The sequence below is a fragment of the Alnus glutinosa genome, chromosome 3, assembly GCF_958979055.1.
Source record: "Alnus glutinosa chromosome 3, dhAlnGlut1.1, whole genome shotgun sequence".
In the NCBI taxonomy this organism is placed as follows: domain Eukaryota; kingdom Viridiplantae; phylum Streptophyta; class Magnoliopsida; order Fagales; family Betulaceae; genus Alnus; species Alnus glutinosa.
In genome coordinates, this window is record NC_084888.1 from 20,590,670 (window position 1) to 20,618,544 (window position 27,875).

Genomic DNA, 27,875 nt, shown 5'->3' on the forward strand with positions numbered 1-27,875 from the left:
GAGGAATATTAGGAAAGCTTTGGGAGTTTTTTCCAACATTGTTTCCTATAACTTTGGGGACGATTCCTACATTTACTTCTAGCATGACATTTGGTGCGGAGAAAGGACTCTTAAGAGCTCTTTTCTAAAATTCTATTCCTTAGCTCGTAACAAGAAGGCTTCGGTGTCTAAGTATATGGATCTCTCCAATCCCCACACCCTTTGGAATCCTGCTTCATTAGACCAGCTCATGATTGGGAACTGAATCTCTAGACTCTTTTCTTATTCTTTTATACTCCATGAATCCTCATTCGAGAGACGTGGATAGTATGGTGTGGATTGCTCTAACCGCCATGGTTTTGCAATGAAGAGCTACTATACTATGCTACAATCTGGTGAACATGGTTTTTTTTTAAAAAAAAAAAATTATGTCAATTCATTAATAAAGCACAGAAAGGCGTAATCATAATACACAAGAAGTATACTTGCCCCTAAAAGGAACGAGCAGAAAATAAATTTAAAAAGTCTTCATAAGTAAAAACATTCAAACCATAATGAGACGCTATCCACATATATAATGTATTGAGCAAACGCTTCAGTAGCTCCACCATTGATGTCTCTACATCTTCAAAGTGCCGCGCATTCCACTCCCGACAAATACACCACAATAAATACAACAGAACTAACTGCCAAACTTCTTTAGCAGGACCATACCCAAACGACGCACCCCAACTAGTCAACAACTCCATCACCATTCGTGGCATAACCCACTGTACCCCAAATAAAGTAAGAATGTAACTCCAAAAATCACGAGCAACTTTGCAGTGAACTAACAGATGTTTAATTGACTCCCCACTCATTTTACACATACAGCACCACTCAATCACAACGACATTCCTTTTTCGCAGATTGTCATGCGTCAAAATTTTACCTAACATTGTTGTCCATACAAAGAACGCCACCCTTGCCACAGCCTTAACACGCCAGATACTCTTCCACGGAAATGATGGGCCATCTTTCCTATTTAACACTTCATAATAGGAATTCACTTCAAATAAACCCCTTATGGGGAGGTTCCAAACTAACCTGTTATCGTCTCCATATCGAACCGAAATAGAATAAAGTCGAGCGAAGAAAGAGAGTACCATCTCCATCTCCCAATCTTGAACTGGTTGTGTAAAAAGAACATTCCACTAAATAACTCCATGTTGAACAACCAAATTATCTACCACCATCGCATCTTTGTTCCTCACAATACTAAACAAAACTGGAAAACACTCCTTCAAAGATCTATCCCCACACCACTAATCATGCCAGAAACTGACATGTGACCCATCCCCCACCTCAAGACGAACAAAATTACTAAACTTCTCCCACCCCCTCCTAATATGTTTCCACACAACCACTCCAAAAGTACCCAACACCTCTTTTGAACACCACCCACCCTTTAGACTCTCAAATTTGACATCAATCACCAGTCGTCATAAAGCCTCTCTCTCCCTACCATATCTCCATAACCATTTCCCCAGAAGAGCTCGATTAAAATGGATGAAATTGTGAACTCCCAACCCACCTGAATGTAATGGAGTACAAATCCTGTTCCAATTCACTACATGAAATTTGGCCTCATCTCCAATGCCACCCCATAGAAAATCCCTTTGAACCATTGTTGGAAATTCCATGGGCATGGACATCCTAGAGAAGCTATCTAGAAAGTTATTCCAGTCCTTTGAATGTGGAGCATTTGGAGAGAAAGAAACCGTCGAATCTTTGAGGATAGTGTGTCCAAAGTGCCACTTCTTAAATCCTCCCTCTTGAGATCTCTCCTGGATTGGATCCTTGCTCATGTTCCTATCTTCTCTTCAGGAAATTTGGTGGATCTAACTTGTTTTATAGATTGTAACAACACCTAGTTCTTAGTGCTCATTGTATAGCAACTAGTTCTTTGGTGTTTTTGTTGTCTTGTACACTCTTTGTGTACAAGGATTTTCCTCTTTCTTCAATAAAACTTTTTATTGTTCATCGGAAAAAAAAAATCCCTTTGAATTTTATCAAGACGATTAGCCACACTCATTGGAATAGGGAACAACGACAAATAATACGTAAGAAGGTTGGAAAGCATACTTTTAAGAAGAGTCAGCCAACCACCCTTCAACAAATACATTCCTTCCATCCAGCCAACCGTCTTTCCATTTTCTCAATGACACCATTCCAAATAGACACAATCTTGTAAGAAGCACCCAATAGCAAACCCAAGTATGTCATAGGCAAAGATGTGACCGACATCCAAGGAGTTGAGCCAACCCTTCGACATCCTCTATCTCACCAATTGGAACAATTTCTTATTTTCCTAAATTAATCCGCAATCCTAAAGTTACCTCAAAACATAAGAAGATACACCTAAGATGTCGAATTTGTTCTTCGTGCGCACCACAAAAAATAACGTGTAATCGGCAAACAGTAAATGATTCACAACTAACACCTCAGAATCCCTATATCCTACTGAGAACCCTGTCAAATTACCCCGATCCAGTGCGGCAATCAGCATCCAGCTCAAAGCCTCCATAACCACCACAAATAATAAAGGTGAAAGTGGATCCCTTTGTCGCAACCCACGAGTGCTAATAAAAAAACCCAGCGAGGTTTCCATTCACAAGAATAGAAAATCTCACAGTAGAAATACAAAATCGTATCCAAGCCCTCCATTTCTCCCCAAAACCACAACGCTACAGCAAATAGAGTAAGAAATCCCAATTAACATGATCATATGCCTTCTCCAAATCCAACTTACATAGCAACCCATATTCCCCTGATCAAATTTGACTATCCAAGCATTCATTAGCAATAAGCACCGAATCCAAGATTTGTCGACCACCAATAAACGCATTGTGCGTTGGAAATAATCTTGCCCAAAACTGACTTAAACCTGTTCGCGAGAACCTTGGAAATAATCTTGTACATCCCCCCTACCAAACTAGTAGGGTGAAAGTCTTTCACATCCATGGCATCAATTTTCTTTGGAATTAGAGAGACAAAAGTAGCATTAAAACTCTTTTCAAACTGACCTCGAGTATGAAATTCTGCAAAAACAGCCATTAGATCATTTTTTTAAATTTCCTAACACTTCTGAAAGAAAGCCATTGTGAAGCCGTCTGGACCCAGAGCCTTATCTCCATTCAAATTCCTAATCACATCCCGCACCTCCTCCTCCTCAAACTCTCTTTCTAACCAAATACTCTCATTCGCATCAATGGATAAGAAGGATAGACCATCCACCCTTGGCCGCCAAGAACAGTTCTCAAAATACAGATTGTTGTAATACTGGACGATATGCTCTTGGATCTCCATAGGATTCTTGGAAGTTGCACCATTTATGTTACGGACCTCCGTAATGGGGATGGACGATGGTGATTTGGATGGAGAAGTACGTGGGATAGTAGGGTATTCGAGGTACCCTGGGCCTCCTAAAGTTAGGATTATTCGAGAAATCCTAAAAAACTCCTAATCAACTACGAGAGCTGAATTATAATTTTTCTTCTTCATATTATTTCATTATTCAATACCCTATTTATAGGGTTACAAAGCTAGAATTACGGAACGATAAATAAATAAATATTACAAACCCTAAATAATAAATATTAATTCTAAAGAGAGACAAATCCCTTATTTTTCTATTGGAGATATTGCTTTATGAGCAATACTCCTTATTTACCTAATAATAATAATCTACGACTCTTACCTTATTTAAACCTAATCTAATTATTCTATTAAAGAGGGCATTAATATAATTCCTATAATACCTTTGTCACATACTCTAGGTACGTAACAATTTATATTCAGAAATTCCACATGATTGGATTTACGATGTGAGTTAGGGTCTCTTGGGTCATGCTTAGTAACGTCCTTCAACTTCTATTTGCTGGAAATTTCTAGGGCAGGGACATCCCAAAGAGGCCATCTGGAAAGTTGTTCCCGCTCTTTTAATGTAGAGCATTTGGATAGAAAGAAATCGCCGACTCTTCGAGGAAAGCGAGACCAATGTGCTTTTCCTTAAATCCTCTTTTCTGACATCTCTTTTGAATTGGGCTATTGTATATGTTCCCAATTTTCCCTCAGGGAATCTAGTAAATCTAATTTGTTTTCTAGATTGTAGAAGCAATTAGGGCCTCAACTCTCTTGTACACTCTTTGTATATGAGGGTTTTGCCTTTTTTCTTCAAAAAAATTATTATTCTCTCTGCCCTTGAAGTATCTTGGCATGCCCCTTGGGGAGCGCCACAAGGTTACATCCATATGGGATGATATTGTGGTTAAGATGGAGCGCCGTTTGGCCAATTGGCAAAAGTTGTATTTGTCCAAAGGTGCTAGGGTTACCCTCATCAAGAGTACACTCTCCAACCTCCCTACGTATTTCTTGTCTATTTTTCCCATTCCTATTCATGTGGCTAACCATATTGAGAAGCTTCAAAGAGACTTTTTCTGCGGTGGGATAGGCGAAGAATTCAATTATCACTTGGTCAGATGGGACAAGGTTTGCTCTCCGATCTCTGAGGGTGGTTTGGGTTTTAGAAACTTAAGGACTTTCAATCGTGCTCTTCTAGGCAAACGGCTATGGCGTTATGGGTCTGAGCGAGATGCATGGTGGAGAGTCGTGGTGGATTCTATATATGGCAGCCTAAGGGGTGGTTGGTGCTCTCCCAAGCCGACAAGAGCCTTTGGGGTGGGGGTATGGAAAAACATCAAGAAAGGCTGGGATTCGTTCTCTCGTTTCACTAGATCTGTCGTGGGGGATGGCTCCAAGATCAGTTTTTGGCATGATTTGTGGTGTGGTGACACAACCCTCAAAGTAGCCTTTCCAGCTTTATTTGGAATTGCTCGTCTTAAGGACGCCGTTGTTGCGAATAATCTGGAGCGGTTGAGTGACTCATTCTAGTGGAATGTGAGCTTCATCAGGGAGGCTCATGATTGAGAGGTAGATGTCTTTGCTTCTTTCTTCCAATTGCTACATTCAATTAAAGTAAACAGAGACAATAAAGACAGTTTGTGATGGGTCCCTCCAAAAAAGGAGTTTTCAAAGTCAAGTCCTTCTTTTACTCCTTAACTAGCGCTGGTGGCAGATGCTTTCCCTGGAAAAGTGTTTGGCGTACTCAAGCTCCTCCTAGGACTGCTTTCTTTGTGTGGACTGCGGCTCTCCGTAAGATCTTCACCCAAGACAACCTTAGGAAACGGCATGTTATTGTGATCAACCGTTGCTGCATGTGTAAGAAGACAGAGGAAACTGTGAATCATCTCCTTCTCCACTGCGACGTGGCTTCTATTGTGTGGAATTCTCTCTTCAGCCGTTTCGGTGTGTCTTGGGTTATGCCTAGACGGGTTATTGACTTGCTTGCAAGTTGGTGATCATCTAAAAGATCAAGGAGTGCTGATGTTTGGAAAATGCCACCTATTTGTATCTTCTGGTGCCTTTGGTGGGAAAGAAACAATAGGAGTTTTGAAGACTTGGAAAGAACCTTGGAAGAGATTCTTTCTTTGTTCTATCATTCTTTGCATTGTTGGACTTCGGCTTATGTCCATCTTTTGTTTATTTCTTTTTTTGACTTTCTCACTCACTTTTCTATTTCTAGTTAGGTGTTTTCCTTGTAATACTTCCAGTGTACCAAAGGACGCCTTACGCTTTTCTAATAAAATTGATCTCTTACCTATCAAAAAAAATATATATTATTATTCATCAAAAAAAAAAAATTAAAGAGATTGTTGGCAAGGAAACTAGCCTTGGATGGGATCCGGTGAAAAAGATAATTGATGCGCCCAATGCTTGGTGGGAAAAAAAGTTGCAGGTATTATGCGTTTGCCTATATGTTTATGTTTATATAGTTCATAAAGATTTATTATTGATATTTACATAAACTTGAATGTAGGAAATTCCAAAAGCAGCTAAGTTTCCGCACTATAGGTCTGGCTCATGCTGTTAAGGTGGAAATATTGTTTAGAGATATAACTACCACCGGGGAAGGAGCTTGGGCACCATCCTCTGGGCTGGTTCCTGATGATATTGGTGGCACAACTGGTGTAGGTGAAGGCGTGATGAAGATGACAATGCTTTGTTTGAAGGTTTAGGTGACTTGGATGATGAACCCGATCTCAATGCACATGGCATTGATGATATTCCTGCTGATTTAGATACACGGATTTATCTGAATGTTGTATCTATGATGTAATAGAAAGTAGGAGTACAATGACATCTAAGAGTTATGATAAACCTGGATGTAGTATTGAAGATGTTATGGATGTTGTCCAGGGGATTGCCGAGATAGAAACTGACATTGACATCCTTAGGATTGCAACCTAGGTATTCCTTAAGAGATCACACAGAGAGATGTTTGTGACCCTTAAGGAGCCATGACTTCATCAAGCAAATGGGAAATAAAGAAATCAACCATTGAAGCGTGGAATAATGTTGTTTTGTTATTAAACTATTTGAAAGGATTTATCTGAATGTTGTTTTCTATGCGCTGAATAATTTGAAGCGTTGTGATGCTGCTTTTGAAAACTTTGTATTCTTATTTTAATGATGTTTGTTTTTTTTTTTTTTTTATTACTTATCAAAAAAAAAATGATGTTTGTTTTTTATTATTGCTTTCATTTTGTGTTTCTTTTTTTCTTTTCTTTTTACAGACATGGGCAGTAGTAATTTTTTTTTTTTGATAAGTAATTGCAATTTTATTAGAAGACAGCGTAAGGCGCCCCTAGTACACACGGAGTATACAAGAAGCAACAGCCTCACAACCGACCCGATAAGGAACAACCCACAAAACAACCCAACCCTAAGCCCCTAAAGCTCACAATCTTCAATCATATCCCATCGCCTATGTTCCTCATCAAGGGCAGAGAGGAAAGCCATAGTTCTATCCCCCTTTTCCCCGAAATACGAAGAGCATGCCATAGACAACTCCAAAGGAGATAGCTTTGGCTTCCTCCCTTTACATAAAGGCTTGGAGGTGGGTTCTTCCAGGGAGGAGGAAGGAAGAATCCTCCCTTCCGGCGAGCCCATCTCAATGGAAACTTGTGAGCCCACAGCAGAATTCTCAGACCCACGACCCGCCTCTAAGGAAGCCAAAGAAGAAACCGGAAGAGGAAAATGAGAAGATTCGGTGACAAGATCGGGATCCAGAACCGAAACCAACTCCGAACCCATATCCGATCCCTGACAAATCCTCCCACCAGCTTTCCTACGCCTAGAGGGATAGTTCGCGTCACCATAGTTGATGGAACTCTGCAAATTTAGAAGTTCCCTTTTTCCTTTATACTTCTGGCGCGCAAAAACCTGGAACTCCTCTTCCATGGCTTCCCGAACAGCCAAAGCCCCCTCCCCAAAATCCCCATCCATCGCCCAATCTAAGGGCAAACCATCCCAATAGTCATCTTCCTCCTCCTCCCACACCACAATCTCACCGTTATGATCGCCCTTGTTGACCTCCTGAAGCTCCACGAAAGGGACAGGAATCGGGGGTAGGTTGAGAAACCCCTTTCTAAAAAAGCCCTGATTCACTTGCGTCAACGACTTCTTCGTAGCACGAGGCTTTGTTGCCTTCTCAGCTGGCGGCTCTGCACCAGTAACACTCTTGTCAACGTATCCAACTGACATCTTAACGGCTTCCAAAGAATCTGAAAATAGCTCATCAGTCCATTTCACAGAGTGCTTTTCCCTCAATTTTTTTGCCCTCCTGTAATAACACTGAAAAGGCAAAGAAACCGCCACAGGGAGGGGAGAACGCAGCTTCTCACCTAAAATATCTGCTCCAGCAATAGACGGTGTAACCGGAAGAGATTTAGGAATCTGAAGCTTTCCCAAAGGAGTGAAATTAAAAGAAACAGTAGTAGCCGCCGGAAAACCCAGATCCGGCGCCGGAGAAGGGGGGAAACCGAACAGGTGGGAGGCTGGATTCCAGCTAGAAACCGCCGGAATTACCTGGGACCTGCTCGACTCACCCCCTGAAGGAGACTCCGTTCCAGAAATAAACCCAGCATCAGCCACCGACGGTGGCTCCGGCCTAGGGGAAACCCCAACAAAACCCGTAGAACCTGGACTCGCTCCCTTTTTTGCTCCCAACGCTGTATCCTCTGAACCCCCATTTGGAATCCGATTCAGAACCAACCCAGAGGACACCTCCGTTGTCGTCACCGGCGATGTTGGCGGCGGACCGGAAACATTAGGTTTCCGCATGAAACGAGCCACGCGACAACCTAAAAATTTTCGAAAAAGCCCCGACCCGGCATACCGAGTCAGGACTCTCCTCACAGCCCGGCCCAAAACCAAACAAAAACCGGGATCCAACTTACGCCACGTCCGCGTTCTCGCCTTTTCAAATTTCAAACCCTTACCCTGCGGACTTCCAGGCTGGTCTTTGACCAACAAATCAAGCGTGTTCTGCTCCAGAGAAAAGCAATCCACCGCCGATCTCGGATCAGCCTCTGTATGCTGCACCGCCGGAAGGAGATCAATCTCACATGGAGTCGCCAACGAAACCCTTAACCAGGACCGACCATCACCCGCTATGGGTATCGTCTCAGCAACGGTGGTCGGGTCCGACCTCAAAATCTCTGCAAAGGAGGGCCCCATCCACTTTGGAGCCAAGCCCAGAGTCGGCCGATCATCCTCCACAACCTTCTTCTCCGATGTAGAAAAGGAGCCGAGCTCGCCACCCGACGAGGCTGAGAAAAAAACAACAACCTTTCTCAGCTCGTCGGAAAATTTAAGCCATCCCCACCCTCTACGTCCCTCGGGGATAACAATGTACCCCTTCCGACCACCCAAGCCGAACGTTGACACCTCTAAAAAGCGCCCAGCTTTATTCCCCCCTCTCCGAGCAATTAGGACCTTCGAACCTTCTCTGAACGATTTAACAAGCTCCTGCTCTGCCGGGAGACCCAACAACTCTTCCATCACTCAAGATGATACAAGTGATAGTGATCATGCTGAAGGAAAAAATGAGAATGATTTCTATATTCTAGCAGCACAGAAGTAGTTGTTGACAACTATTATACAAAGGCGATTGCAAAGGAACCTTGTAGGACCTCTCCCCAACCGGATTATAAGTTTGTCATTTGAAGGTCCCTATTGAAGGCTTTGAAAGTTGACATGCGAAAAGGGAATGAAGAGTGTTTAGGCATGAAGTTTCAAAGCACTTCAGACATGTGGATACCAAATAACTAAACAACTTTTCACTAGTAGAACTTTTGGGTAAAGCTCTACGGATAAGCTCTATTTTCCAACGCAGTCTCAAACAAGCCCTTAAGATTTTTCTTATATGGTGTTCCCACTAACCCAAATAAAATTTCTCATTTTCCTTTTTGGAATGCCTCAAAATACTTTTCAAAAGTGAAAACATTTACTTTGTGATTTTCTTAAACTATCATCGTATTTTCTAAAAAAGTAAACAAGATTCTCATTCAAAGTCATAAGTATATAATATAAGGCATTTTAAGAGGTTAATTAGAATTTCTACTTTTCGCTAATAATTGTGCACTTAAACCAAGACACTCATTTTGGGACGGAGAAAGTAAAATAACCCCCAAAACCAAATATAATAGAAAACAGAATAGTGATTCAGCAGATTCTAGCAGATTCATTCTTTCCCAATGATGTAAAATCTCTCATATAACTGTATGGTTTTTAAAACATACCTTCTCTTTCCAATAGTTATAAACAGACTGCATAACAGCATATCTGAAAGACTGAGCTTGTAGTAAAGCCTAACATTCAAAGGAAAGGGAAAAAAGAAAATTAGAAAAGTGATGCAACCTTTCATACCTACAACAAAAAGTTGAAGAAAGCCACATTTACAAGGCAAACCTTAATATGAAAAACAATAATATTTAATGTACTTCAACAGATGATTTATGTTCCATGGATCAGAGGTGCTTAAATATGACAGATACTAATTCCTCACCCTTCCCCACCGCCGCCACCCCCCCCCCCCCCCCAAAAGAGAAAATGGGCCCTTATTCTGATGGGAAAATAAGTCACTGAGAGTATTTCAAGAATGTGCCATTTGATCTCCATAAGGTGGTTGATCTTCACCCGGTGTGTCCTCAGAAAAGTATTTATAATAAGGTGCTCGATTTGTGTTCCATTATCCCCTAAGCTTATGAGCAAGATTTGTGTATAGGTTTCAATTATCTTGGGTTATGAAATACTGATTTCAAAACCAAGTTCATTCTTGCTTTTGTAAGCCTAAGAGGTTAAGGACTACCTTACTCACAAAGTTTATTTTCTTGCTGAATTTCAGTCTCTTTAGGAACAGAGAAATGCAAACCTTTTCTATACATTTATACAGCTATAAATATATGTCAATATATCGTATAAAGTAATAGTTAATATACATATAACACAATCTAATGTCTTATTTAGCAAGACCTAACTAGAGATTGCCATTTAGTATTCATCAATCAACAACAGAGTATCAAATAGCTATTTGACAGACGAAGTAATAGAGAGTGACAACTAGCATTGATATTGATGAGAACCCACAGTCAAAACAAATTTTCACCTCAATAGCAACATCTTGTTGTAGAAGTACAGGAATTGGGGAACCAAGGGTAGGTGTAATAACTCCTGCTCTTTCTCGAGCCTTGTGATCCAATACTTCCAACTTAAAAAGGAGAAATTCAAACCTGCATTAACAAGCACACCTCATTTTTATTTTTATTTGGACAAGGACAAGCAAACCTCAATGCTTATGTTATGACTAAATTTTGTAAAGAATTGTATGAATTCTAAATAGAATTTTTGAATATTCAACGATCATGAAAAAATAACAATATATGTTGGTAATCTCAATATTTTCACAAGATTCATTATTTTCCTGCAGATTCTGTAGAATTCCACATTGCTACTAGACCCAAGAGTTGGGATTGGCTTACAGGATCAATCCAACAATTTCACATTGGAAAAGAAAAAAATTGGAGCACAGAAATTGGATATGAACAACTAGCTAGTAAAAAGTGATCCATGTAGTGAGTTTAAGTAAATTTGACTAGAGGAGTTGTCATTTACAGTTCATAGAAATGCTTAAAGAGAGATTTTCCACTGCGCTGCCTATGTCCGTTGGGTGATGCATTGCTTAGCCAAATTGAGGTGTATTCTCTTGCACAATGGAAATATAACCTTAATAAAGTTCGAGGTGAAAGAGAAACCTTCTTACTTTATTGTTCTTTTGTATAACTGTTTGGTGGTTTTCATCAAATTTTATTGATCACACTTTTTTTCACTTTTTGAGGAAGAACATTCCTATAATATTGCAGAGGACATAAATTCTACAAACTGGTTTGTAGCTAATTCATACAAACCAATCTAATAAAGTGCCAAGTGTCATTTACCATGTGAGAAGCACATATTTTTTTAATAGCATGTGTTTCTCAAATATTTTTTTAATAGCATTAATAAGAAAGCATGTACTTCTAACGTGCTAAAGGACACATCACTTTATTAAATTGGTTTGTATGAATTAGCTACAAACTAGTTTCTAGCTAATTTATGTCCTATTGTAGATTTTGTATCTTCTTCTTAATTGAGTCGGCTCTCATAAAAAAACGATAAAAATAAAGTAAAATAGATATAACATTTACATTAATGATCCAAGCATCTTGTAAAATGTATCCCTATTTTTAAACGACCCAAATGTTATATATTTTCAAGGATCAACACTTAACTTTGAAACGAGATCAAAAAATATTAGCAGATCACTCTACCCTTATCAACAGTTTATACAAAGTGCTTTTCTGAATCTCTGGAAGGGAGCTAAAAAATATTGTGCCTTTAGGTAACTATGTAAAGACTATATCAACTCAACGCCAACTTTTTTTTCTTTTTTTTTTTATAAGTAATTAAAGTTTTATTGAGAAAAGAAGCGTAAGGCGCCCCTAAGTACACATGTGGTATACAAAGGAGAACCAAAGCTAACCCGAAAACCCAACCAACAACCAAAACAACAGGAAAAGTAAACCCAAGGACCCAAGAAACAAACCACAAAAACCCCCAAGGCATACAACCCTACATCACATGGGTCTTGCATTTCCTACGCCTAGAAGAAGTTTGAGAATCGCCGTAATTAACGAAGCTTTGCAGATTCAGCAGCTCCTTTTTGCCCTTAGTCTTCTGACGCTTAATCATTTCATCCGTAATAGCCCTGATCCTCTCGCCATGCTCCTCAGACACCGTCTATGCAAACTCCTGGGACAACATCTCCCAAATCCCAGCAGCCTTCTTCCAGACATCTAACTCCCACTCTGACGTCAACTTCTCATCCACCCCAGATTCTGACCCCAAAGAAATCTCCGACAAAGTCTCCGGCTGAATCTCCGTCGAACCCGAGCCCACATCTCCATCTGGATCAACATGCTGACAGCTAGGCCCAACTCCAGAAGAAGACAAACCCAAAATAACCCCAGAGATTGCCGACGATGACGACTCCGGCAGCAGAGGAGACAACGAGGTCTCCAGTTAAAGAAGACACCCAGGAGAGCCCGATGACCTCTCTGGAGACAACTTCTCAGCCGAAGAGAAATTCTCACCCAAAACAGTCGACCCACGCCCGGAATAGGCCAAAACCGGAATATCCCCAGGGACTGACGGCGACTTATGCTCCTGCCGAATAGAACATCCAAGGGAAGCATATGTCATCGTACCTGCAAATTTTGTGATTTCCGACAAAACAGCCTCCAAACCTCCAACAGTAAGCCGACCCGTAACCATCCTAGAGTAAGACTCTAGAATCGTCAGAACCGAAAAAGCATTTCGAGTCACCGGAGGGATCAAATCTGAAACCGACAAGGGGGAAGACTCGAAGGGAGAGGGAGGCTTGACATGTTCAGCCGACGAAGATGGCTTAACCAATTCTGCCGCCGACGTCTCCGGTCGAAAGCTTCTCCTACAGGCGTCCGACAGACCGGTGCTTTCAGAACAGTCCGTTTGATGAGAGGCTTTGTATTTAGGCTTCGGCAAAAGTCGACCCAACAAAAGGCCTTTGGGCCTGAGTCCCAGACCGAACACAACAAGGTTACCCAAATGCTTCCCAAAGACCCGACCCATAGCCAACTTGAAACTGACAAAAATATTTCTCCACGTGCGTCGGTTCAAGTTCAAATTCAAAATTTTTCTCCACTTGAAACAAACTAAACCTGCCACACCTCGAGCAAAGGGACAGACTATGGGTTGCTGATTACCCGATCGACAAGGAAGAAGACCCGTGACTAGCGGACCAACCGGAGTAGACTCCAACAAAGAGCAGTCCACCGCCGATCTCAGAGCTACGAAATCTCCGCTTCGCACCACCGGGAGGAGTTCAATAGCGCCCGGCTCGTCCACAGGGATCCTCAGCCTGAGAAGCCCACGACCTACACTGGTCGTCGCCTTCACTACAGGAGACGAACCCGAGCTCACCACAGCCCGTAAACGAAAGGCCCAGATTGACAAAGGGGGAACTCGACTTTTTCCTTTCCTCCTTACCACCCTGAAAGAGCGCTTCCGGGGACAGCCTCCCACAACCCACCTTCGCAGAGAGAAAATCTGAAACCTTCCTCAACTCGCCGGAAAACTTATGCCATCCCAACCTCCACGCCCTTCAGGGATCAAAATAAACCTTCTCCTACCACTAGACCCATATGTTGACACCTCTAAGAACCGGCCGTCTTTATTACCCCCTTTACGAATAATCAGGACCTTAGACCCTTCCCTGTAGGACTTAATGAAATCTTCATCTTCAGGGAAACCCAAAAGAGATTCTATCATCGTCGCAAGCCAATTGGAACTATGGAGGCTCAGGACGACTGCACCCAAGAAACTTTTTCTCTTCTCCTCCACCCTCAACACCGAAGCCCCCTCCAACACTGAGAGGGCAAAAGATTTCGATTCTACAAGAAATCTCTTTTCCATCGAGAAACACCCAAAAACAAAGGACCTACCCAACAAAGAATTACATAATCGCTAGAGAAGAGAACCACCCAGACACAGGATACATAGTCTGACTAGCTTGCTCGACCCAAAATGCTTCCTGATGCACGAAAACTCTAACCCCGCACCGAACCCGAGCGTGGAAGGCTGACCAAAGGAAATCCCTAAGAAGCGCGCTCTCACGCGCCTCCGTTAGCACAGAGAGAGAGAGAGAGAGAGAGAGAGAGAGAGAGAGAGAGAGAGAGAGAGAGAGAGAGAGAGAGAGAGAGAGAGAGAGAGCTTGATAGGCCTCATATTCAGGGCTATTTTTGTTACAAGTAACTCATTCTCATTCTAAGTAACACAAAAACAACCCACAAGCACCAACAACTTCATCCTTGTTTCCTTACTAGATGAGATTAGGTTTTATAAGTGATTCTAAAGATCTCCAATTGTAACTTACTAGCATTTCTGGAGTAACAGTGCATATATAACTAGCGCTTTCCCTTTTTTTCTTTTATAAGAAAGGTTTTATTAAAAAAGCGTAAGGCGCCCCTAAATACATAGGGAGTATACACAGGAACAACCAAACCAGCCCACAAAGACCTAAGCCCTTAAACCCGAAACCCACAAGGAGCACTCAAAGCTACAGCACGTGAGCATTTCCTTTCCTTCGCCTAGAGGGCACACTTGCATCACATAGGAACAACCAAATCAGCCCACAAAAAGAAACCCAAACAAACCCACAATGAGCACTCAACGCTACAGCACCTGAGCCTTTCATTTCCTTCGCCTAAAGGGCACGCTTGCATCGTCGTAATTAATAGAGCTTTTCAAATTCAACACCTCTCTCCTCCCTTTGATCTTAAGACGCGCAATCTTTTTAACCCGATGGAAATCCTCTTCAATGGCATCCAAAATTGCGAAGGATCTTCATCCTCAACACCATCCGACACCCAATCCAATGGCATGTTGGGAGGACAGACACCCAAGGGGTAAGGGGAGTCTCCATCCTCCCCAATCCAAACCTCATCGCCCTTCTGACTTGTATAGAAGAGGAGAGGAAAGAGGAGCGTCGCATGGGTAAAGGACGCACGAAGGGTATGAGGGAGATTAAGAATTTGGAGAGCTCTATAAACTATGATGCTAAAGGTTCTGGTTTGATTAGCGGTAAAAGGAGGGCAAGGAGGCTAGTAGTAGTGCCATGAAGCCGAAGATTCTCTCTTGGAACGTAAGGGGGCTGAATAATAGGAGTAAACGCTTAAGGATTTGCAATTTGCTCAGAGATTGGAAGGTGGATATTATTTGCCTCCAAGAAACAAAAGTTAAGGATCCTTCTAGAAATTTTGTGCGTAGTTGTGGATTGGTGTTGTTTGGATGCTAGTGGGGCTTCAGGGGGTATCCTTATCTTGTGGGATAAGAGGGTGGTGGAAAAGGTGGATGTGTGCGTGGGGGTTTTTACACTTGCAATTTCCTTTAGGAATGTTGATGATCATTTTGAGTGGGGTTTTGTGGGCGTGTATGGTCCGAATTTCAGGATTGATCGGAGGGGTCTTTGGGATGAGCTGGCTGGGATCCTGAGTTGGTGGAGCTTGCCTTGGTGTATAGGGGGAGATTTCAACATTACTAGGTTCCCTAGTGAAAGACCTGGAGATGGTAGTGTGTCTGCCATGAGGGACTTTTGTGATTTTATCTCTGAGCAGGGTCTTATGGATTTTTCGCTCGTTGGAGGTTCTTATACGTGGTCGATTTCTTGTGATCCTCCTGTTTGGTCCAGAATTGATCGTTTTCTTGTCTCTCTTGATTGGGAAGATAGATTTCCTGAGGCGTCTCAGAAGAGGCTTCCCCGCCTTTACTCTGACCATTTTCCTATTCTCCTCGATTGTGCTAACTCTACTTCAAGAAGTAGGCCGTTTAAGTTTGAGAATATGTGGCTCAAGATGGATGGTTTTGTGGGGTTGGTGAAACAATGGTGGGATTCACACTCTTTTCATGGCTCTCCTAGCTTTGTGTTTGCATGTAAACTAAAGGCCCTCAAATCTAATTTGAAGACTTGGAATGTAGAGGCCTTTGGTAATGTGGAGAGAAACAAGAGAAAGCTTCTTGAGGAGCTTCAGGCGTTTGATTCAGTGGAAGGTAGTAGGGCTTTGGGTGAGGGGGAAATTCAAAAGAAGCTGGAAATCGTCAGTGAGATGGAGAGATGCTCACTGTTGGAGGAGGTCTGCTGGAGGCAAAAGTCCAGGGTGACGTGGTTGAAAGAAGGAGATAAATGCACAAGATTCTTCCATTCTATAGCCAATTCAAACAGAAGGTACAACTCCATTGATTCCTTATTGATTGGAGATTCCATTTCTTCTAATCCGGCAGAGATAGATGAGCATGTGGTTCAGTTCTATCAAGATCTCTTCTCCGAGAAGCACAGTTGGAGGCCTCGGTTGGATGATCTTTCCTTTGATGCTATTTTAGAGTCAGAAGCAAGGTGGTTGGAGAGAGCCTTTGAGGAGGAGGAAGTTAGAAAGGTAGTGTTTGCTTTTAATGGTGACAAAGCGCCGGGTCCGGATGGCTTCACTATGGCTTTTTTCCAAGCTTGTTGGAAGGTTTTGCGCTTGGACATTATGGAGGTTTTTTCTGAGTTTCATGCTAGAGAAGTATTTGAGAAGAGTCTGAATGCTTCGTTTATTGCTCTTATTCCTAAGACTCCAGGAGCTTTGTCTCTCAAAGATTTTCGACCCTTAAGCCTTGTAGGAGGTATCTATAAGATTATTGCTAAAGTTTTGGCTAACAGATTGAAGACGGTAATGGACAAGGTTATCTCCAAATCTCAGAGTGCATTCATTAAAGTGAAGCAGATTCTTGATCCAATCCTTATTGCGAATGAATGCCTTGATAGTCGTATTAAATCAAGGGAGCAGGGAGTCGTTTGCAAAATGGATTTAGAAAAAGCTTATGATCACGTTAATTGGGATTTTCTATTGTATATGTTGAGGAGATGCGGCTTTGGGGGTAAATGGTGTTCGTGGATAGCTCGTTGCATTTCTTCTGCAAAGTTTTCGGTGCTAGTTAACGGCTCGCCTAACGGCTTTTTCAGTAGCTCTCGAGGCCTAAGGCAAGGAGACCCTTTGTCTCCCCTTTTGTTTGTGTTTGTTATGGAGGCGCTGAGTCGTATGATTACTGCGGCGGTGAGTGGGGGTGTGTTGGATGGTTTCAGAGTGGGCGATGCTTCTTTTTCCCACCTTTTGTTCGCTGATGACACATTGATTTTCTGTGATGCTAGCTCCTCCAAGCTTCGGTCTTTGCGATGTCTCTTGCTCTTATTTGAGGCTGTCTCGGGTCTTAAGGTTAACTTGGCCAAATCCAGTATTATTCCAGTGGGGAATGTCGCCGATGTGGGAAGGTTAGCTGACATTTTGGAGTGTGAAGTTGCTTATTTGCCAGTAATGTATTTGGGTCTTCCTTTGGGGGCTTCTTACAAGTCTACTCATATTTGGGATGGAGTTATTGAGAAGGTTGAAAAACGGTTGGCTAGTTGGAAAAGGTTATATCTCTCTAAGGGAGGGAGAGTAACCCTTATCAAGAGTATGCTCTCTAACTTACCTACGTACTATATGTCTCTGTTCCCTATTCCGGTGAGTGTTGCATCGCGCATTGAGAAGTTACAACGAGATTTTCTTTGGGGTGGAATGGGTGAAGAATTTAAATACCATTTGGTGAGTTGGGAGAAGGTTTGTACTCCAATTTCGAATGGGGGGCTTGGCATTCGAAATTTGGTTATGTTCAACCGCGCATTGCTAGGTAAATGGTTATGGCGCTTTGGCATGGATAGAGATGCTTGGTGGAGAGTCGCGGTGGATTCCAAGTATGGGAGTTTGTGGGGTGGGTGGTGCTCCCGAGAGGTTGCTGGGGCGTTTGGAGTAGGGTTGTGGAAGTTTATAAGGAAAGGTTGGGAGAATTTTTCCAAATTCCTGAGATATGAGGTGGGGGATGGGAGTAGGATTAGATTTTGGCATGACTTGTGGTGTGGAGATACGATTCTGAAAGAAGTGTTTCCTGATCTCTTTGGCATTGCTCGGGTGAAGGATGCGTCAGTGGCTGATAACTTGGAGAGTTTGGGCGGGTCCATTCAATGGAACGTGAGCTTTGTTAGAGAGGCTCATGATTGGGAAGTCGATGTTTTTGCCTCTTTCTTCTAGGTACTGGACTCTACCAAGGTGAATTTTGAGAGGGCAAATTGTCCTATATGGGTCTCGTCCAAGACAGGTGTGTTCAGGGTGAAGTCTTATTTTGGTTCTATGATGTGTTCTGGAGGTAGTCGGTTCCCATGGAAAAGTGTGTGGCGGTCTCAGGCTCCTCCGAGGGCAGCTTTCTTCACTTGGTCTGCAGCTCTGGGCAGAATTCTTACCTTGGACAATCTCAAGAAGAGGCACATAATTATTGTTGATAGATGCTGTCTTTGCAAGCGGGATGGGGAATCAGTGGACCATATTCTTCTGCATTGTGATGTGGCCTCAGCTCTATGGAACAACATTTTCTCTCGCTTTGGTATTTCTTGGGTCATGCCTAGGAGTGTGCTTGACTTAGTTGCTTGTTGGTGGAAGTCTGGGAGATCTGGGAGCGCTACTTCTTGGAAGATGGTGCCTATTTGCCTTTTTTGGTGTATTTGGAGAGAACGAAACCTTAGGTGTTTTGAGAATTTAGAGAGCTCCCTAGAGGAGGTGTTAGAGTTGTTTCTCCATACCTTATATGTCTGGTCGATGGCTTATTTGTACCCATTATCAATCAGCTTTGCTGAATTTCTTGCTTCTTTTTCGCTTTCTAGTTAGGTGTTTCCTATTGTATACTTCTAGTGTACGTAGGGGCGCCTTACGCTTTCAATAAAACTATTATTACTTATCAAAAAAAACAATCTCCCCATACAGGACAAAACCTACCGGCCACTTCTGAGATTGGATCAAGCCGTCCGACCTGAAATTCACACCCTTTTCAACGATTGGAGAAGCGCAACCACCCAAAAGGGAGGGAACACTCGAGAGAAAGAAGCCTCACCGAAGAAAACTAGACGAAGGAGACTTATTGACCACTCCCCCACCTGGCTTCGGCGAGGACTGGACCACGGTCTTGCCCGAGGCATAAGAAGAAGCACGTAAAGATGGCGTCGTCGGAGCACTGAGAGCTGTCACAGCCTTGTCAAACAAAGAAGCACCCATTTGAGCACCTCTGCCTACCTTCGATCTCCGGTAATATCTCAACACCGATTTGGACTCAGACGGGTAGATGGGAGCCCCACATCCGACAATACTGGAAGGGAAAAGCGGAGCCTTTCTCCCAATGCAGCCGCCCCCAAAGAAGAGACGCCGAAGGAATCTGACCCAACTTCAAAGAAGTCGAGTGTTCGAGAAAACCCCTTAGAATCCAAATCTGAGCAACCAAATGGGACACTCACTGCTTTTGGAGGCAGAGCTGAGGCAGAGGAGGTTATCGCAGAAGGGGACCCAAAAAAAAGCCGAAACAAGACTAGAGATCGCAAGCATCGACATACCTGGAAAAACAGAGGCTTGCACGGGAGAGGAGGCGTACATAGAAGACTCCGAAACAGAAGAATCTGGCCCAGCCCTTGTCGGCAATAGAAGAGAATGCGCAACTTCTACCACCCGCTTTGCACATCCCTCGAAAACAAGCAAAGAGAGATCAGCGGCCAACGACGTGTTCAAACAAGAGCCGGCGCCTTCAGGAGGAAAGGACAATGGCCTCGCAAGAGTACCTTCAGCACTTTTAGACATCTCAGAATTGGTCGAAGCAGACAACCCGCCACCCATGTCAACTGTCGTCATCACCTGTACTCGATGTAGACCCAAAACCCAAAGAGAACTTCTTTTTTTATAAGAAAAATACTGTAGAGAGAGAGGGAGAGAAAACAAAAAAAAAAACCTCAAAACCCGCTTTAGCCTTGACCCGCAACCTCAGTCCGCTTCTTAGACTTGGGCTTCGTCATAACCCGGCCGAGACGGTAACCTTTAAAATTGAAAGTGGGTTTTAGACCCAACCCAAAAGCAAACGAACAACCCATCAACAACCCAACGACCCGACCCATCATCCTCATTAGAAGGTTCCTCCACATACGCAAATTCAAACGAGGCATAATCTTCCTCGCTAATCCTGGTGTGCCTTGGGCATAGAGAAAAAATGTTGGATGTTCCTTGCCCTGCAGTTTCAATAGCAAGTCCTTACCCAGTGGTTCCTTCTCCATCACAAAGCAATCCAGGGCCAATCTCACCTCCTTGGAGGCTACTGGTCTCACCGTCAGAAGATCAAGGTCACGCCTCTCAACCAGCGAAACCGATAACTTGATAGGGCCCTCTAACCTCACTACCTCTGCGAACGACGGTAGAGCACCACCCACAAAGGGCCAAGCCCCACCCGAGCTTAGGGAGGAGAGCTTCAAACCCAAAACCTCCTTCACATCCTCCTTCTCCACCGAATACAACACACCAACGGGAGAAGACCCAAACGTGGTTTCCAAAAAAAACCATCACTTCGCACAACTCATCAACCACTTTGTTCCAGCCCCGCCCTCCTCGTCCCTCCGGGAACAAGATGAACCCTCTCCAGCCACCCACTGCATAGACCACCAACTCCAAGAAGCGACCATCCATATTACAACCTTTCCAAACAATCCAAGCCTTCGAATCTTCCTGGAAGGATTTGACAAAATCCTTGACCCCCTGAGACCGCAAAACCTCATTCACCGCTGCAACAACCCAAGCAATACACTGCAAACCCAGTAGCACAACCCCTAAGAAGCCTTTCCTTCTCTCCTCCATTCTCAGCACAGACTTGCCTTCCCCCACCGAGAAGAGGAAAGTTTTCGCCTCCACGAAGAAACACCTCTCCAAAGCCGTCCTCTAGAGAACGGAACCCTAGTGAGACGCTGTGTGGCAACATTTACAGTTGATATGAGACTTTTTACACATGATAAATTCCGTTAGTTTTTCATACGAACTCAACACCAAATTTTGACAAATAAAAAAGGGAATTGACATTTCATGAACAAATTAGATACTCTGAACGTGAAAGATTGAGAAAATTTGTATGAATAGTGCCCTTCCAGAATGATTCAGCATTCCATTTTTTCAATATCTGTTTCCCACGAATCACCATATCCAAATTAAAAATGGGGTAAAACTTATAGTTTTTATAGTATAATTCCATTGAGCCACTAAAAAGATATTAATGGAAATGACAACATTAAAATGAAACCAACCATTACCAAACGAAGGATAGAACCAGGCAGATTAATACAACAATAATGTTTGGTATGATTACTTTTCATTTGTAAGGATCCTCCTTTCTTTGTTGAAGTCTTGAAGCCAATCCTCATCCTCATTGTCTAGGTCATACTCCACAAACTCTCCAAGCTCAGCTCGAGCTGAAAATAAATGAACAAAAATTTAAGCATGCTGCTACAATAATGATATACAACTCAAAAGAACATTGATACTAGCATAATATCAATAAAGAATCTATCTTGCCCACAAACCTCCTCTTCCACGTAAATAAGATGTTGGTTGAGCAAAAGTGCGGGAATAGTCTCTTTCATATGTATCCACAACGACGTACTGAGGAGTAGGTATCTCAGCAGCCACTTTCTTGGTAGGGATTTGATGTACCTAATAAAATACATCTTTAAAATTAATTTAAACAATAGTAACAGAACATCTCTCATAAACACCACCACCTGTTCAAGTTGACCAATATTCATACTATTGTAAAAGATAAACGTATTTGACGTTGTAATATAACTTTAGGAACAATATCTAACAATGGTGGAGCTAGAAATTTGTTTTAGGCAGAACGTATAGAACCATTTTTTTTTCTTCTTACTCAATAAAATCTTATTGTACATGGTATCAGTATGAAGAAGATTCTAAAATTGATTGATAATACAAAATAATATTGACAACTCGATAGATGATGGACAAGTATCTAGATTTAACTCTAAGATGAATATGTATAGAGATTGACAAAGTTTGGAAATTTTCCAACTTTAACTAGTCAACTATGACAAAGATAGGTGAAAAGGGGGAGGGAGGGGAGAGAGAAATTGCATTGAAACAATTGCTTGAAAAAAGGATAGGTGCCGGGGGGGGGGGGGGGGGAGAGAGAGAGAGGAGAGAGAGAGAAATAATTGCATTGAAACAAAAATTAGCTAATGCAAGACATGGTCCAATCCTTCTATTTTAAATATAATTAATATATGGAAACAAACAAATCTGCTTTTACGAATAAACATAGAAAAATAAAACAAGAGAAAAAAGTAACAGAACTCAATTTGCACATATTTGGACGAATGCTTTTACTTTAAGTTTTTCCCCCAATGAATCTCCATTGATTATATGGTACAATAACCACCTCAAGCATCCTTTGAAAAGACCAATGGGCGAAATGTTAACCTTCCTAACAAAAGCAAAGAGAGGAAGAGAGGGAGAAAATAGACAATGAAAGCGGTTTTGGTTATCTCTCATAGCAAGAGCAATGCCATATGAATAGTGAAGCCGTTACATTCGTAAATGCATACATAAACGGATAAATGTGATGGTATGAATATTAAACTTTCATAGATATACTTATCAAAAAAAAAAAAAAACTTTCATAGATATATTAGACTAGGAGTATCATTTTTCTTTAAAACAAAGTTGTGTCTCCAGCATTGTTTGGCAGTATTACCCAGTTGTCACGTAATGTTTGTGGATGAAGAATTGGAATGATCATGCGGTATAACAAGTTACAAAGCAAACAGTATTTTTGTGTGAAATTTGGGGGTGCCATGAACTTTAGCCTCAATGATTTGTGAGTATATAGCATAAATTCTTACACAAATAGAGATGATCCAAAGTATTGAGGTGGCCACATCCCCCCTTGCCTCAAGATGGCTCAGCCACTTGTACAAATTCACAAAACAGATATTTCCAGTGGTAATACAATTAGAGCATATTGCTCAAGATTTGGAAATTTTTTGGGTTTCCAGTTTAATCGGAGAGGTAAACTACATAGCAAAACCCCTATGGGATTATGCATTTAGTCCATTTATGTTTGAAAAGATATGATAAAATACAATGAAATACTAAAGTAACTAATGAGAATTTACACCCTTTTTTTTATAAGTAATTCAACCTCATAAAGAAACATAGAGGGACACAACCCAAATACACGGGAGCATGCAAGAGAAACATCCAATTAAGAGAAAGAAAAATAACATATATCTAGAAATTCTAAGAAATTAGAAAATCGAGAACAATTGTAAGTAGCCATCCAAACATAAAGAGATTTGAACATAATGGCTATTAATTCTATCACCATCCTCTCACAATCTTTAAAAATCCGAGCATTGAATTCTCTCCAAATACACCACATTTTTTTTTTGTAAGTAAGCAAATAAGTTTATAAAAAGCGTAAAGGCGCCCCTAAACATACAAGAAGTATACAAATAGGATACCAAAACAGAAAAAAAGAGGGAAGAGAGGAAAAACACCCGCAAAATCCAAAAACATAAGGAAACCCAAACATCCCAACAAAACCAGCCCACAAAACCCAGAGACTAATACATCACATTAGAGGCCCTCTTGCCTTACCCCGGCTAGAACCAAAACCCCTAACATCATAATTAATCGTGCACTCTAAGTTCTTTACTTCACAACTCCCTTTTAACTTAGAAGTGGAGACTAAAGCCTCTCGACGCTGCTCCGCATCAATTTGAGCCATAAAGTCTAAAAAGCCCTTCACAATCCCCTCGTGGGAGACCCCCAAAGTTTGAAAACAGAAGCTAAGATCAATCGCTGCCCCGGGAGGACCACCAATCTCTTCAAAACCACCTCCCCTTGAAAATTCACCCACCCTTGAGAATGGCAATAGAAGAGTGCACCCAAGCACAGGCTAGACCAACGAGAGAGGAGACCCACCCACTTCTAACGAAGGAAGGATCTTGCCACTTGGGAGAGGGAAGTCACACCGAAGAAGAGGCTGATAGACCTCATCTCGAAAAGGCGCAGGAGTAGACACTACCCCATCCCTCGCTGGTGCTAACAAGGGCTTGGCAGCAACCCCCAAAAAAGGCATAGAAGGAGCCATGAAGCACTGAAAGCCTCTGCAAGCAGACGCTCATCCAATCTACCAACCTTATGCTTCTGGGAGTATCTAAGCATCGACTTGGAATCCAACGAATAAATAGGCGCTCCAGACTCCGACATCACAGGGAGAGAATAACGCAGCCTTTCACCTAACGCATCCACACCTGAAGAGCAGTCATCGGGAACATCCAGGATTGCTAGACCAAACCCAACTAGAGCCGGAGATGGAGCCAACTCTGGCAAGGCAAACTGGTCATGCTGACCAGCTCTGGCGGACTTCCAGACAGCACCCAACTCCAGCAACTCGAAGCTGGCCTCAGACGAAGACGGCAAAGGAGGATCCCCACCAACAGGCCTCACCGAAGCAAAGGTAGCCGGCACAGGCCCACCAACGCCAAGATCTGAACACATAACGAGATCCAGGTCCACCACAGAGGACACTGTCGAACCCACAGCGAGGATCCATAACTGGTGCAGAGGACATCGTCAAACCCGAAGCAGGCCCACCGCGGGCAAAAGTCATAGAGGTCAAAGCTAATGGCACTCCTTCTCCAACACACGTGAAAAGAGCCAGACCCAGATCTCCAACTGACCCGAAAGCTAGGTCAAAAGGCTTCTACATTGCAGGGGCTTCCAAACTGACATCTCCAACAAGCCAACAGCTCCACCACTTGTTGGGGCATGACCTACTCTATCCCAAATAGACAGAAAATCAATTCCCACAAGTTTTTGGTTACATCACAATTGAGCAAAAGATGATCAATGGTTTCCCTACTCTTCTTTTTTTTTTGGATAAATAATCATTTTATTGAAAAGCGCAGAGGGGTGCAACACTAATACACAAGATATATACAAAGATAAGGCACCACTAAAGGCGAAAAGATCCATTACAACCTAGACTCCATCATGTCCTTTTAGAAAGGACAATCAAAACTTTGAACGAAATATTAAGAGCATGCATATTAGATTCAAAACATGCCTAAGGGTATAAGAAAGAAAAAATTTCAGATAATTTTATGCCATGTTTAGACCTTTACATTTCCGCATTTCTGTTTAATAAAGGCTTTTAAACTCATACATTTCATATGTTCGTAAGAGCTCTGTTCCATTTATGACCTTTGCGTCTTTGAGGCTTCTAGGTTAACAAACCTTAACCTTAGCGAGTTGGGGGCATTACACTATAGCATCAGAAATACCATAAGTACCCCTATGCGTTGTGGTATTTGTCAAAATTTGCCCCGACCCTACCAACGCCTCTACGTACGACTGTTTACCAATGGTCCTCAGCCGGAGTTTTCAACACCCCTGCCAATAGACTAACACCCATACTTGTCGATTGGACACCACCTTGAGATTCCTCAATGATTTTGTTTTGTACCTAGCGTCGTTAAACGACTGGAAAAGTTCTAAAATCCTTCGAAACTCGAGAGCGAAACCTCTCGTGCCCTTACCATCTCTTCCTTCTAGTATGATAATAAATCTTCTCCAACAACCACTTCCATACTTCGCAAGAGACAAGAAACGACCATGATTGTGAGAGCAGCACTGGGCGATGAAGACTTTGTTTCCAACCCTGGGGGATTCACAAAATCCTTCATCTCCTTTGCTTGAGACAGAGCCTCCATAGTCGCCAAAGCCAGGACGCACAAACTTTGCCCAAGAAGATTGAACGTAGAATTACCCTACTTCTTCCAAAGATCTATAAAACATATCCCTCTACTATGAACTCGAAAGACTTGGATTCAACGAAAAAACCATCTCGAGTTCCCCATATCTCCTTTTTGATACTAGATTTGGGTAGAATACTGATAATTGATAACTTGAGAGAAACTTACACCTTATTATCCTCCATTTTCTCTTTTATCTTCTTTAATTCACTTTCATGAGATATATGAGTCAACTTTCTATGCTATTTTATTGCCAACTTTCCAAATCATTGTCTACCATTTGCCCCCACCTAAATTCTCTCCTAACCATTGGAAAAAAAAAAAAAAAAGCGAGAGAGAGAGAGAGAGAGAGAGGGAATTTTTGCATTGATTGTATTAATGTTCCTTAAAGTAAGGTAAAAAAGAGCTATTGTCATACACGAAATACAATAATGTTAGACCAATGACCCTTAGATTAAACGATACTGGAAGGTTAAGAGATTCATCTTGACAAGACGTCCAGAGTAGAAGATTCCATGAGCCTTATTGACACAAAATGCCCAACCATCCCATCACGTGAGGACTACATTTTATATGCATACATTAGAAACATAATAATGTTTTTTTTTATAACTCATTGGAAACATAATAATGTTCCCATAAAAGTTGACCAATCTGCCATATTAAGGCAGTGCTCTTGCTCCGGAGCCACAATTCACATAATTAAACCTATGAATTTGCCTCTTTATTAGGTTGGTATAGGTTGGGTGCTTTAACCATTCAGCCATACATGCAAAAAGGCTCTAGCGAGCATGTACTAGGAACTTCTTGAATTATTTACTCTCTTGTCATAAAACCACAACCCCATGATAATAAATCTCAAAGTATCACAGATAAACAACTGGGTTTTCAAAATACGCACAATCTTATTCTTGTCCATGTTGTAGTTTTAAATATCTAGAACAAAGCAAATTACAAATTACTCAGGAAACAACACTTGAAGTGAAACATTCATCAAGTTTTTGTTTCAAATAGCCATCACGCCAATGAGCTCTAGCTCAAGTTTGCACCTTCTCCCTCGTTAAGAATATGACAGAGGGTGAGGTCCACGACCCATCAGTTGCAGACCTAACTTACCAACTAAGAAAAAGAAATGCTTCGAATAACCATGACAATGTTGACCGGAGGGCATCTTAACAAAACACATGACACAGGTAATCACAGTGACTAACCAGCTAAAATACACAATTCTTACTAAATGTCACGCGTGCAAACTTTTTGATAAAATGCCTCAATGAAACCAATCATAATTAACAGAAAAGAAAAAGAGAAGGGTAGGCATCTTACGTCGTTGTCGACATCGGAGGCGAGACGGAACAGATGAGAATTACGGGTGGAGGAGGTGGTGGGGGCGTCGTCATCTTCGAAGTCCTTGACGCTCTTGACGATCGGAAGCTTCTTGTGAATGTCGAGCGGACGAGGCCTGAACGACAACCGACTCATCTCTCCTTCTCACGTCGTTCTGGCCACCATTACTAGACTTTTATCGCATCAATGTCCCTCAGCTTCTAAAATTGCATCCATTTTCAAGAGCAAGAACTAAAGTCTCTCACAGTAACTGCCAGAATTGCCAAAAGAACATACTTACAAAATTAGGGTTTTTTGTTGTTGTTGATGTTTAGGGTTTACTTTCTCCTCTATGCTCCGCTTCCCTCGTAGTCGTAGCAAGGGGTTGTTCTGTGGTTATGTTTGCTAGGGTTTGGTAATGCGAACAAGCCAGTGAGTTCGGGGAGCGGGGAAGAGACGGGGGGGTTGGGGGTACAGACACAGGGGACGATTGGGGGAAATTTTTTTACTTCTTTTTTATTTTATTTTTTATATTATTATTATTAGGCCCGGCTCGGTATTATTAATTATGTTCCAGAGACAGGAGGCAAGTTGGAACCCTTTTTCTTCTCTCGTAAAAGGCGACGTAAGAGCATTCCTAGTAGTATCACTAAATTTTACTCACCAAAATAATTAAAAATTAATTCTTTCTATTCTGGTGAACTACTTTATTAAAATTCTCCCAGCAGCCTCACCATTTTAACTAGTCAATATTCACTATTCCATTTGAATAATATTTTTTCAAATTTTTTTATTATTTCTCTATTTAATATTTTTACAAAGAATCCTTCATATTCATGAAATAAGGACATTA

General features: G+C 42.0%; 1 protein-coding gene across 1 annotated transcript in view; it reads right to left on the reverse strand.

Moving 5' to 3' along the window:
• LOC133862496 (uncharacterized) overlaps positions 1-27,513 on the reverse strand; it is a 68,028-nt gene extending 40,515 nt beyond the window's left edge. The window contains exons 1-6 of the mRNA XM_062298336.1: positions 27,324-27,513; positions 27,023-27,243; positions 21,443-21,572; positions 21,229-21,331; positions 10,529-10,652; positions 9,663-9,731 (exon numbers count right to left, since the gene is read on the reverse strand). Coding sequence (XP_062154320.1) covers positions 9,663-9,731; positions 10,529-10,652; positions 21,229-21,331; positions 21,443-21,572; positions 27,023-27,178 — 582 coding nt within the window. The 5' untranslated portion in view covers positions 27,179-27,243; positions 27,324-27,513. The remainder of the gene's footprint in view (positions 1-9,662; positions 9,732-10,528; positions 10,653-21,228; positions 21,332-21,442; positions 21,573-27,022; positions 27,244-27,323) is intronic.
• Between the last annotated feature and the right edge of the window lie 362 nt (positions 27,514-27,875).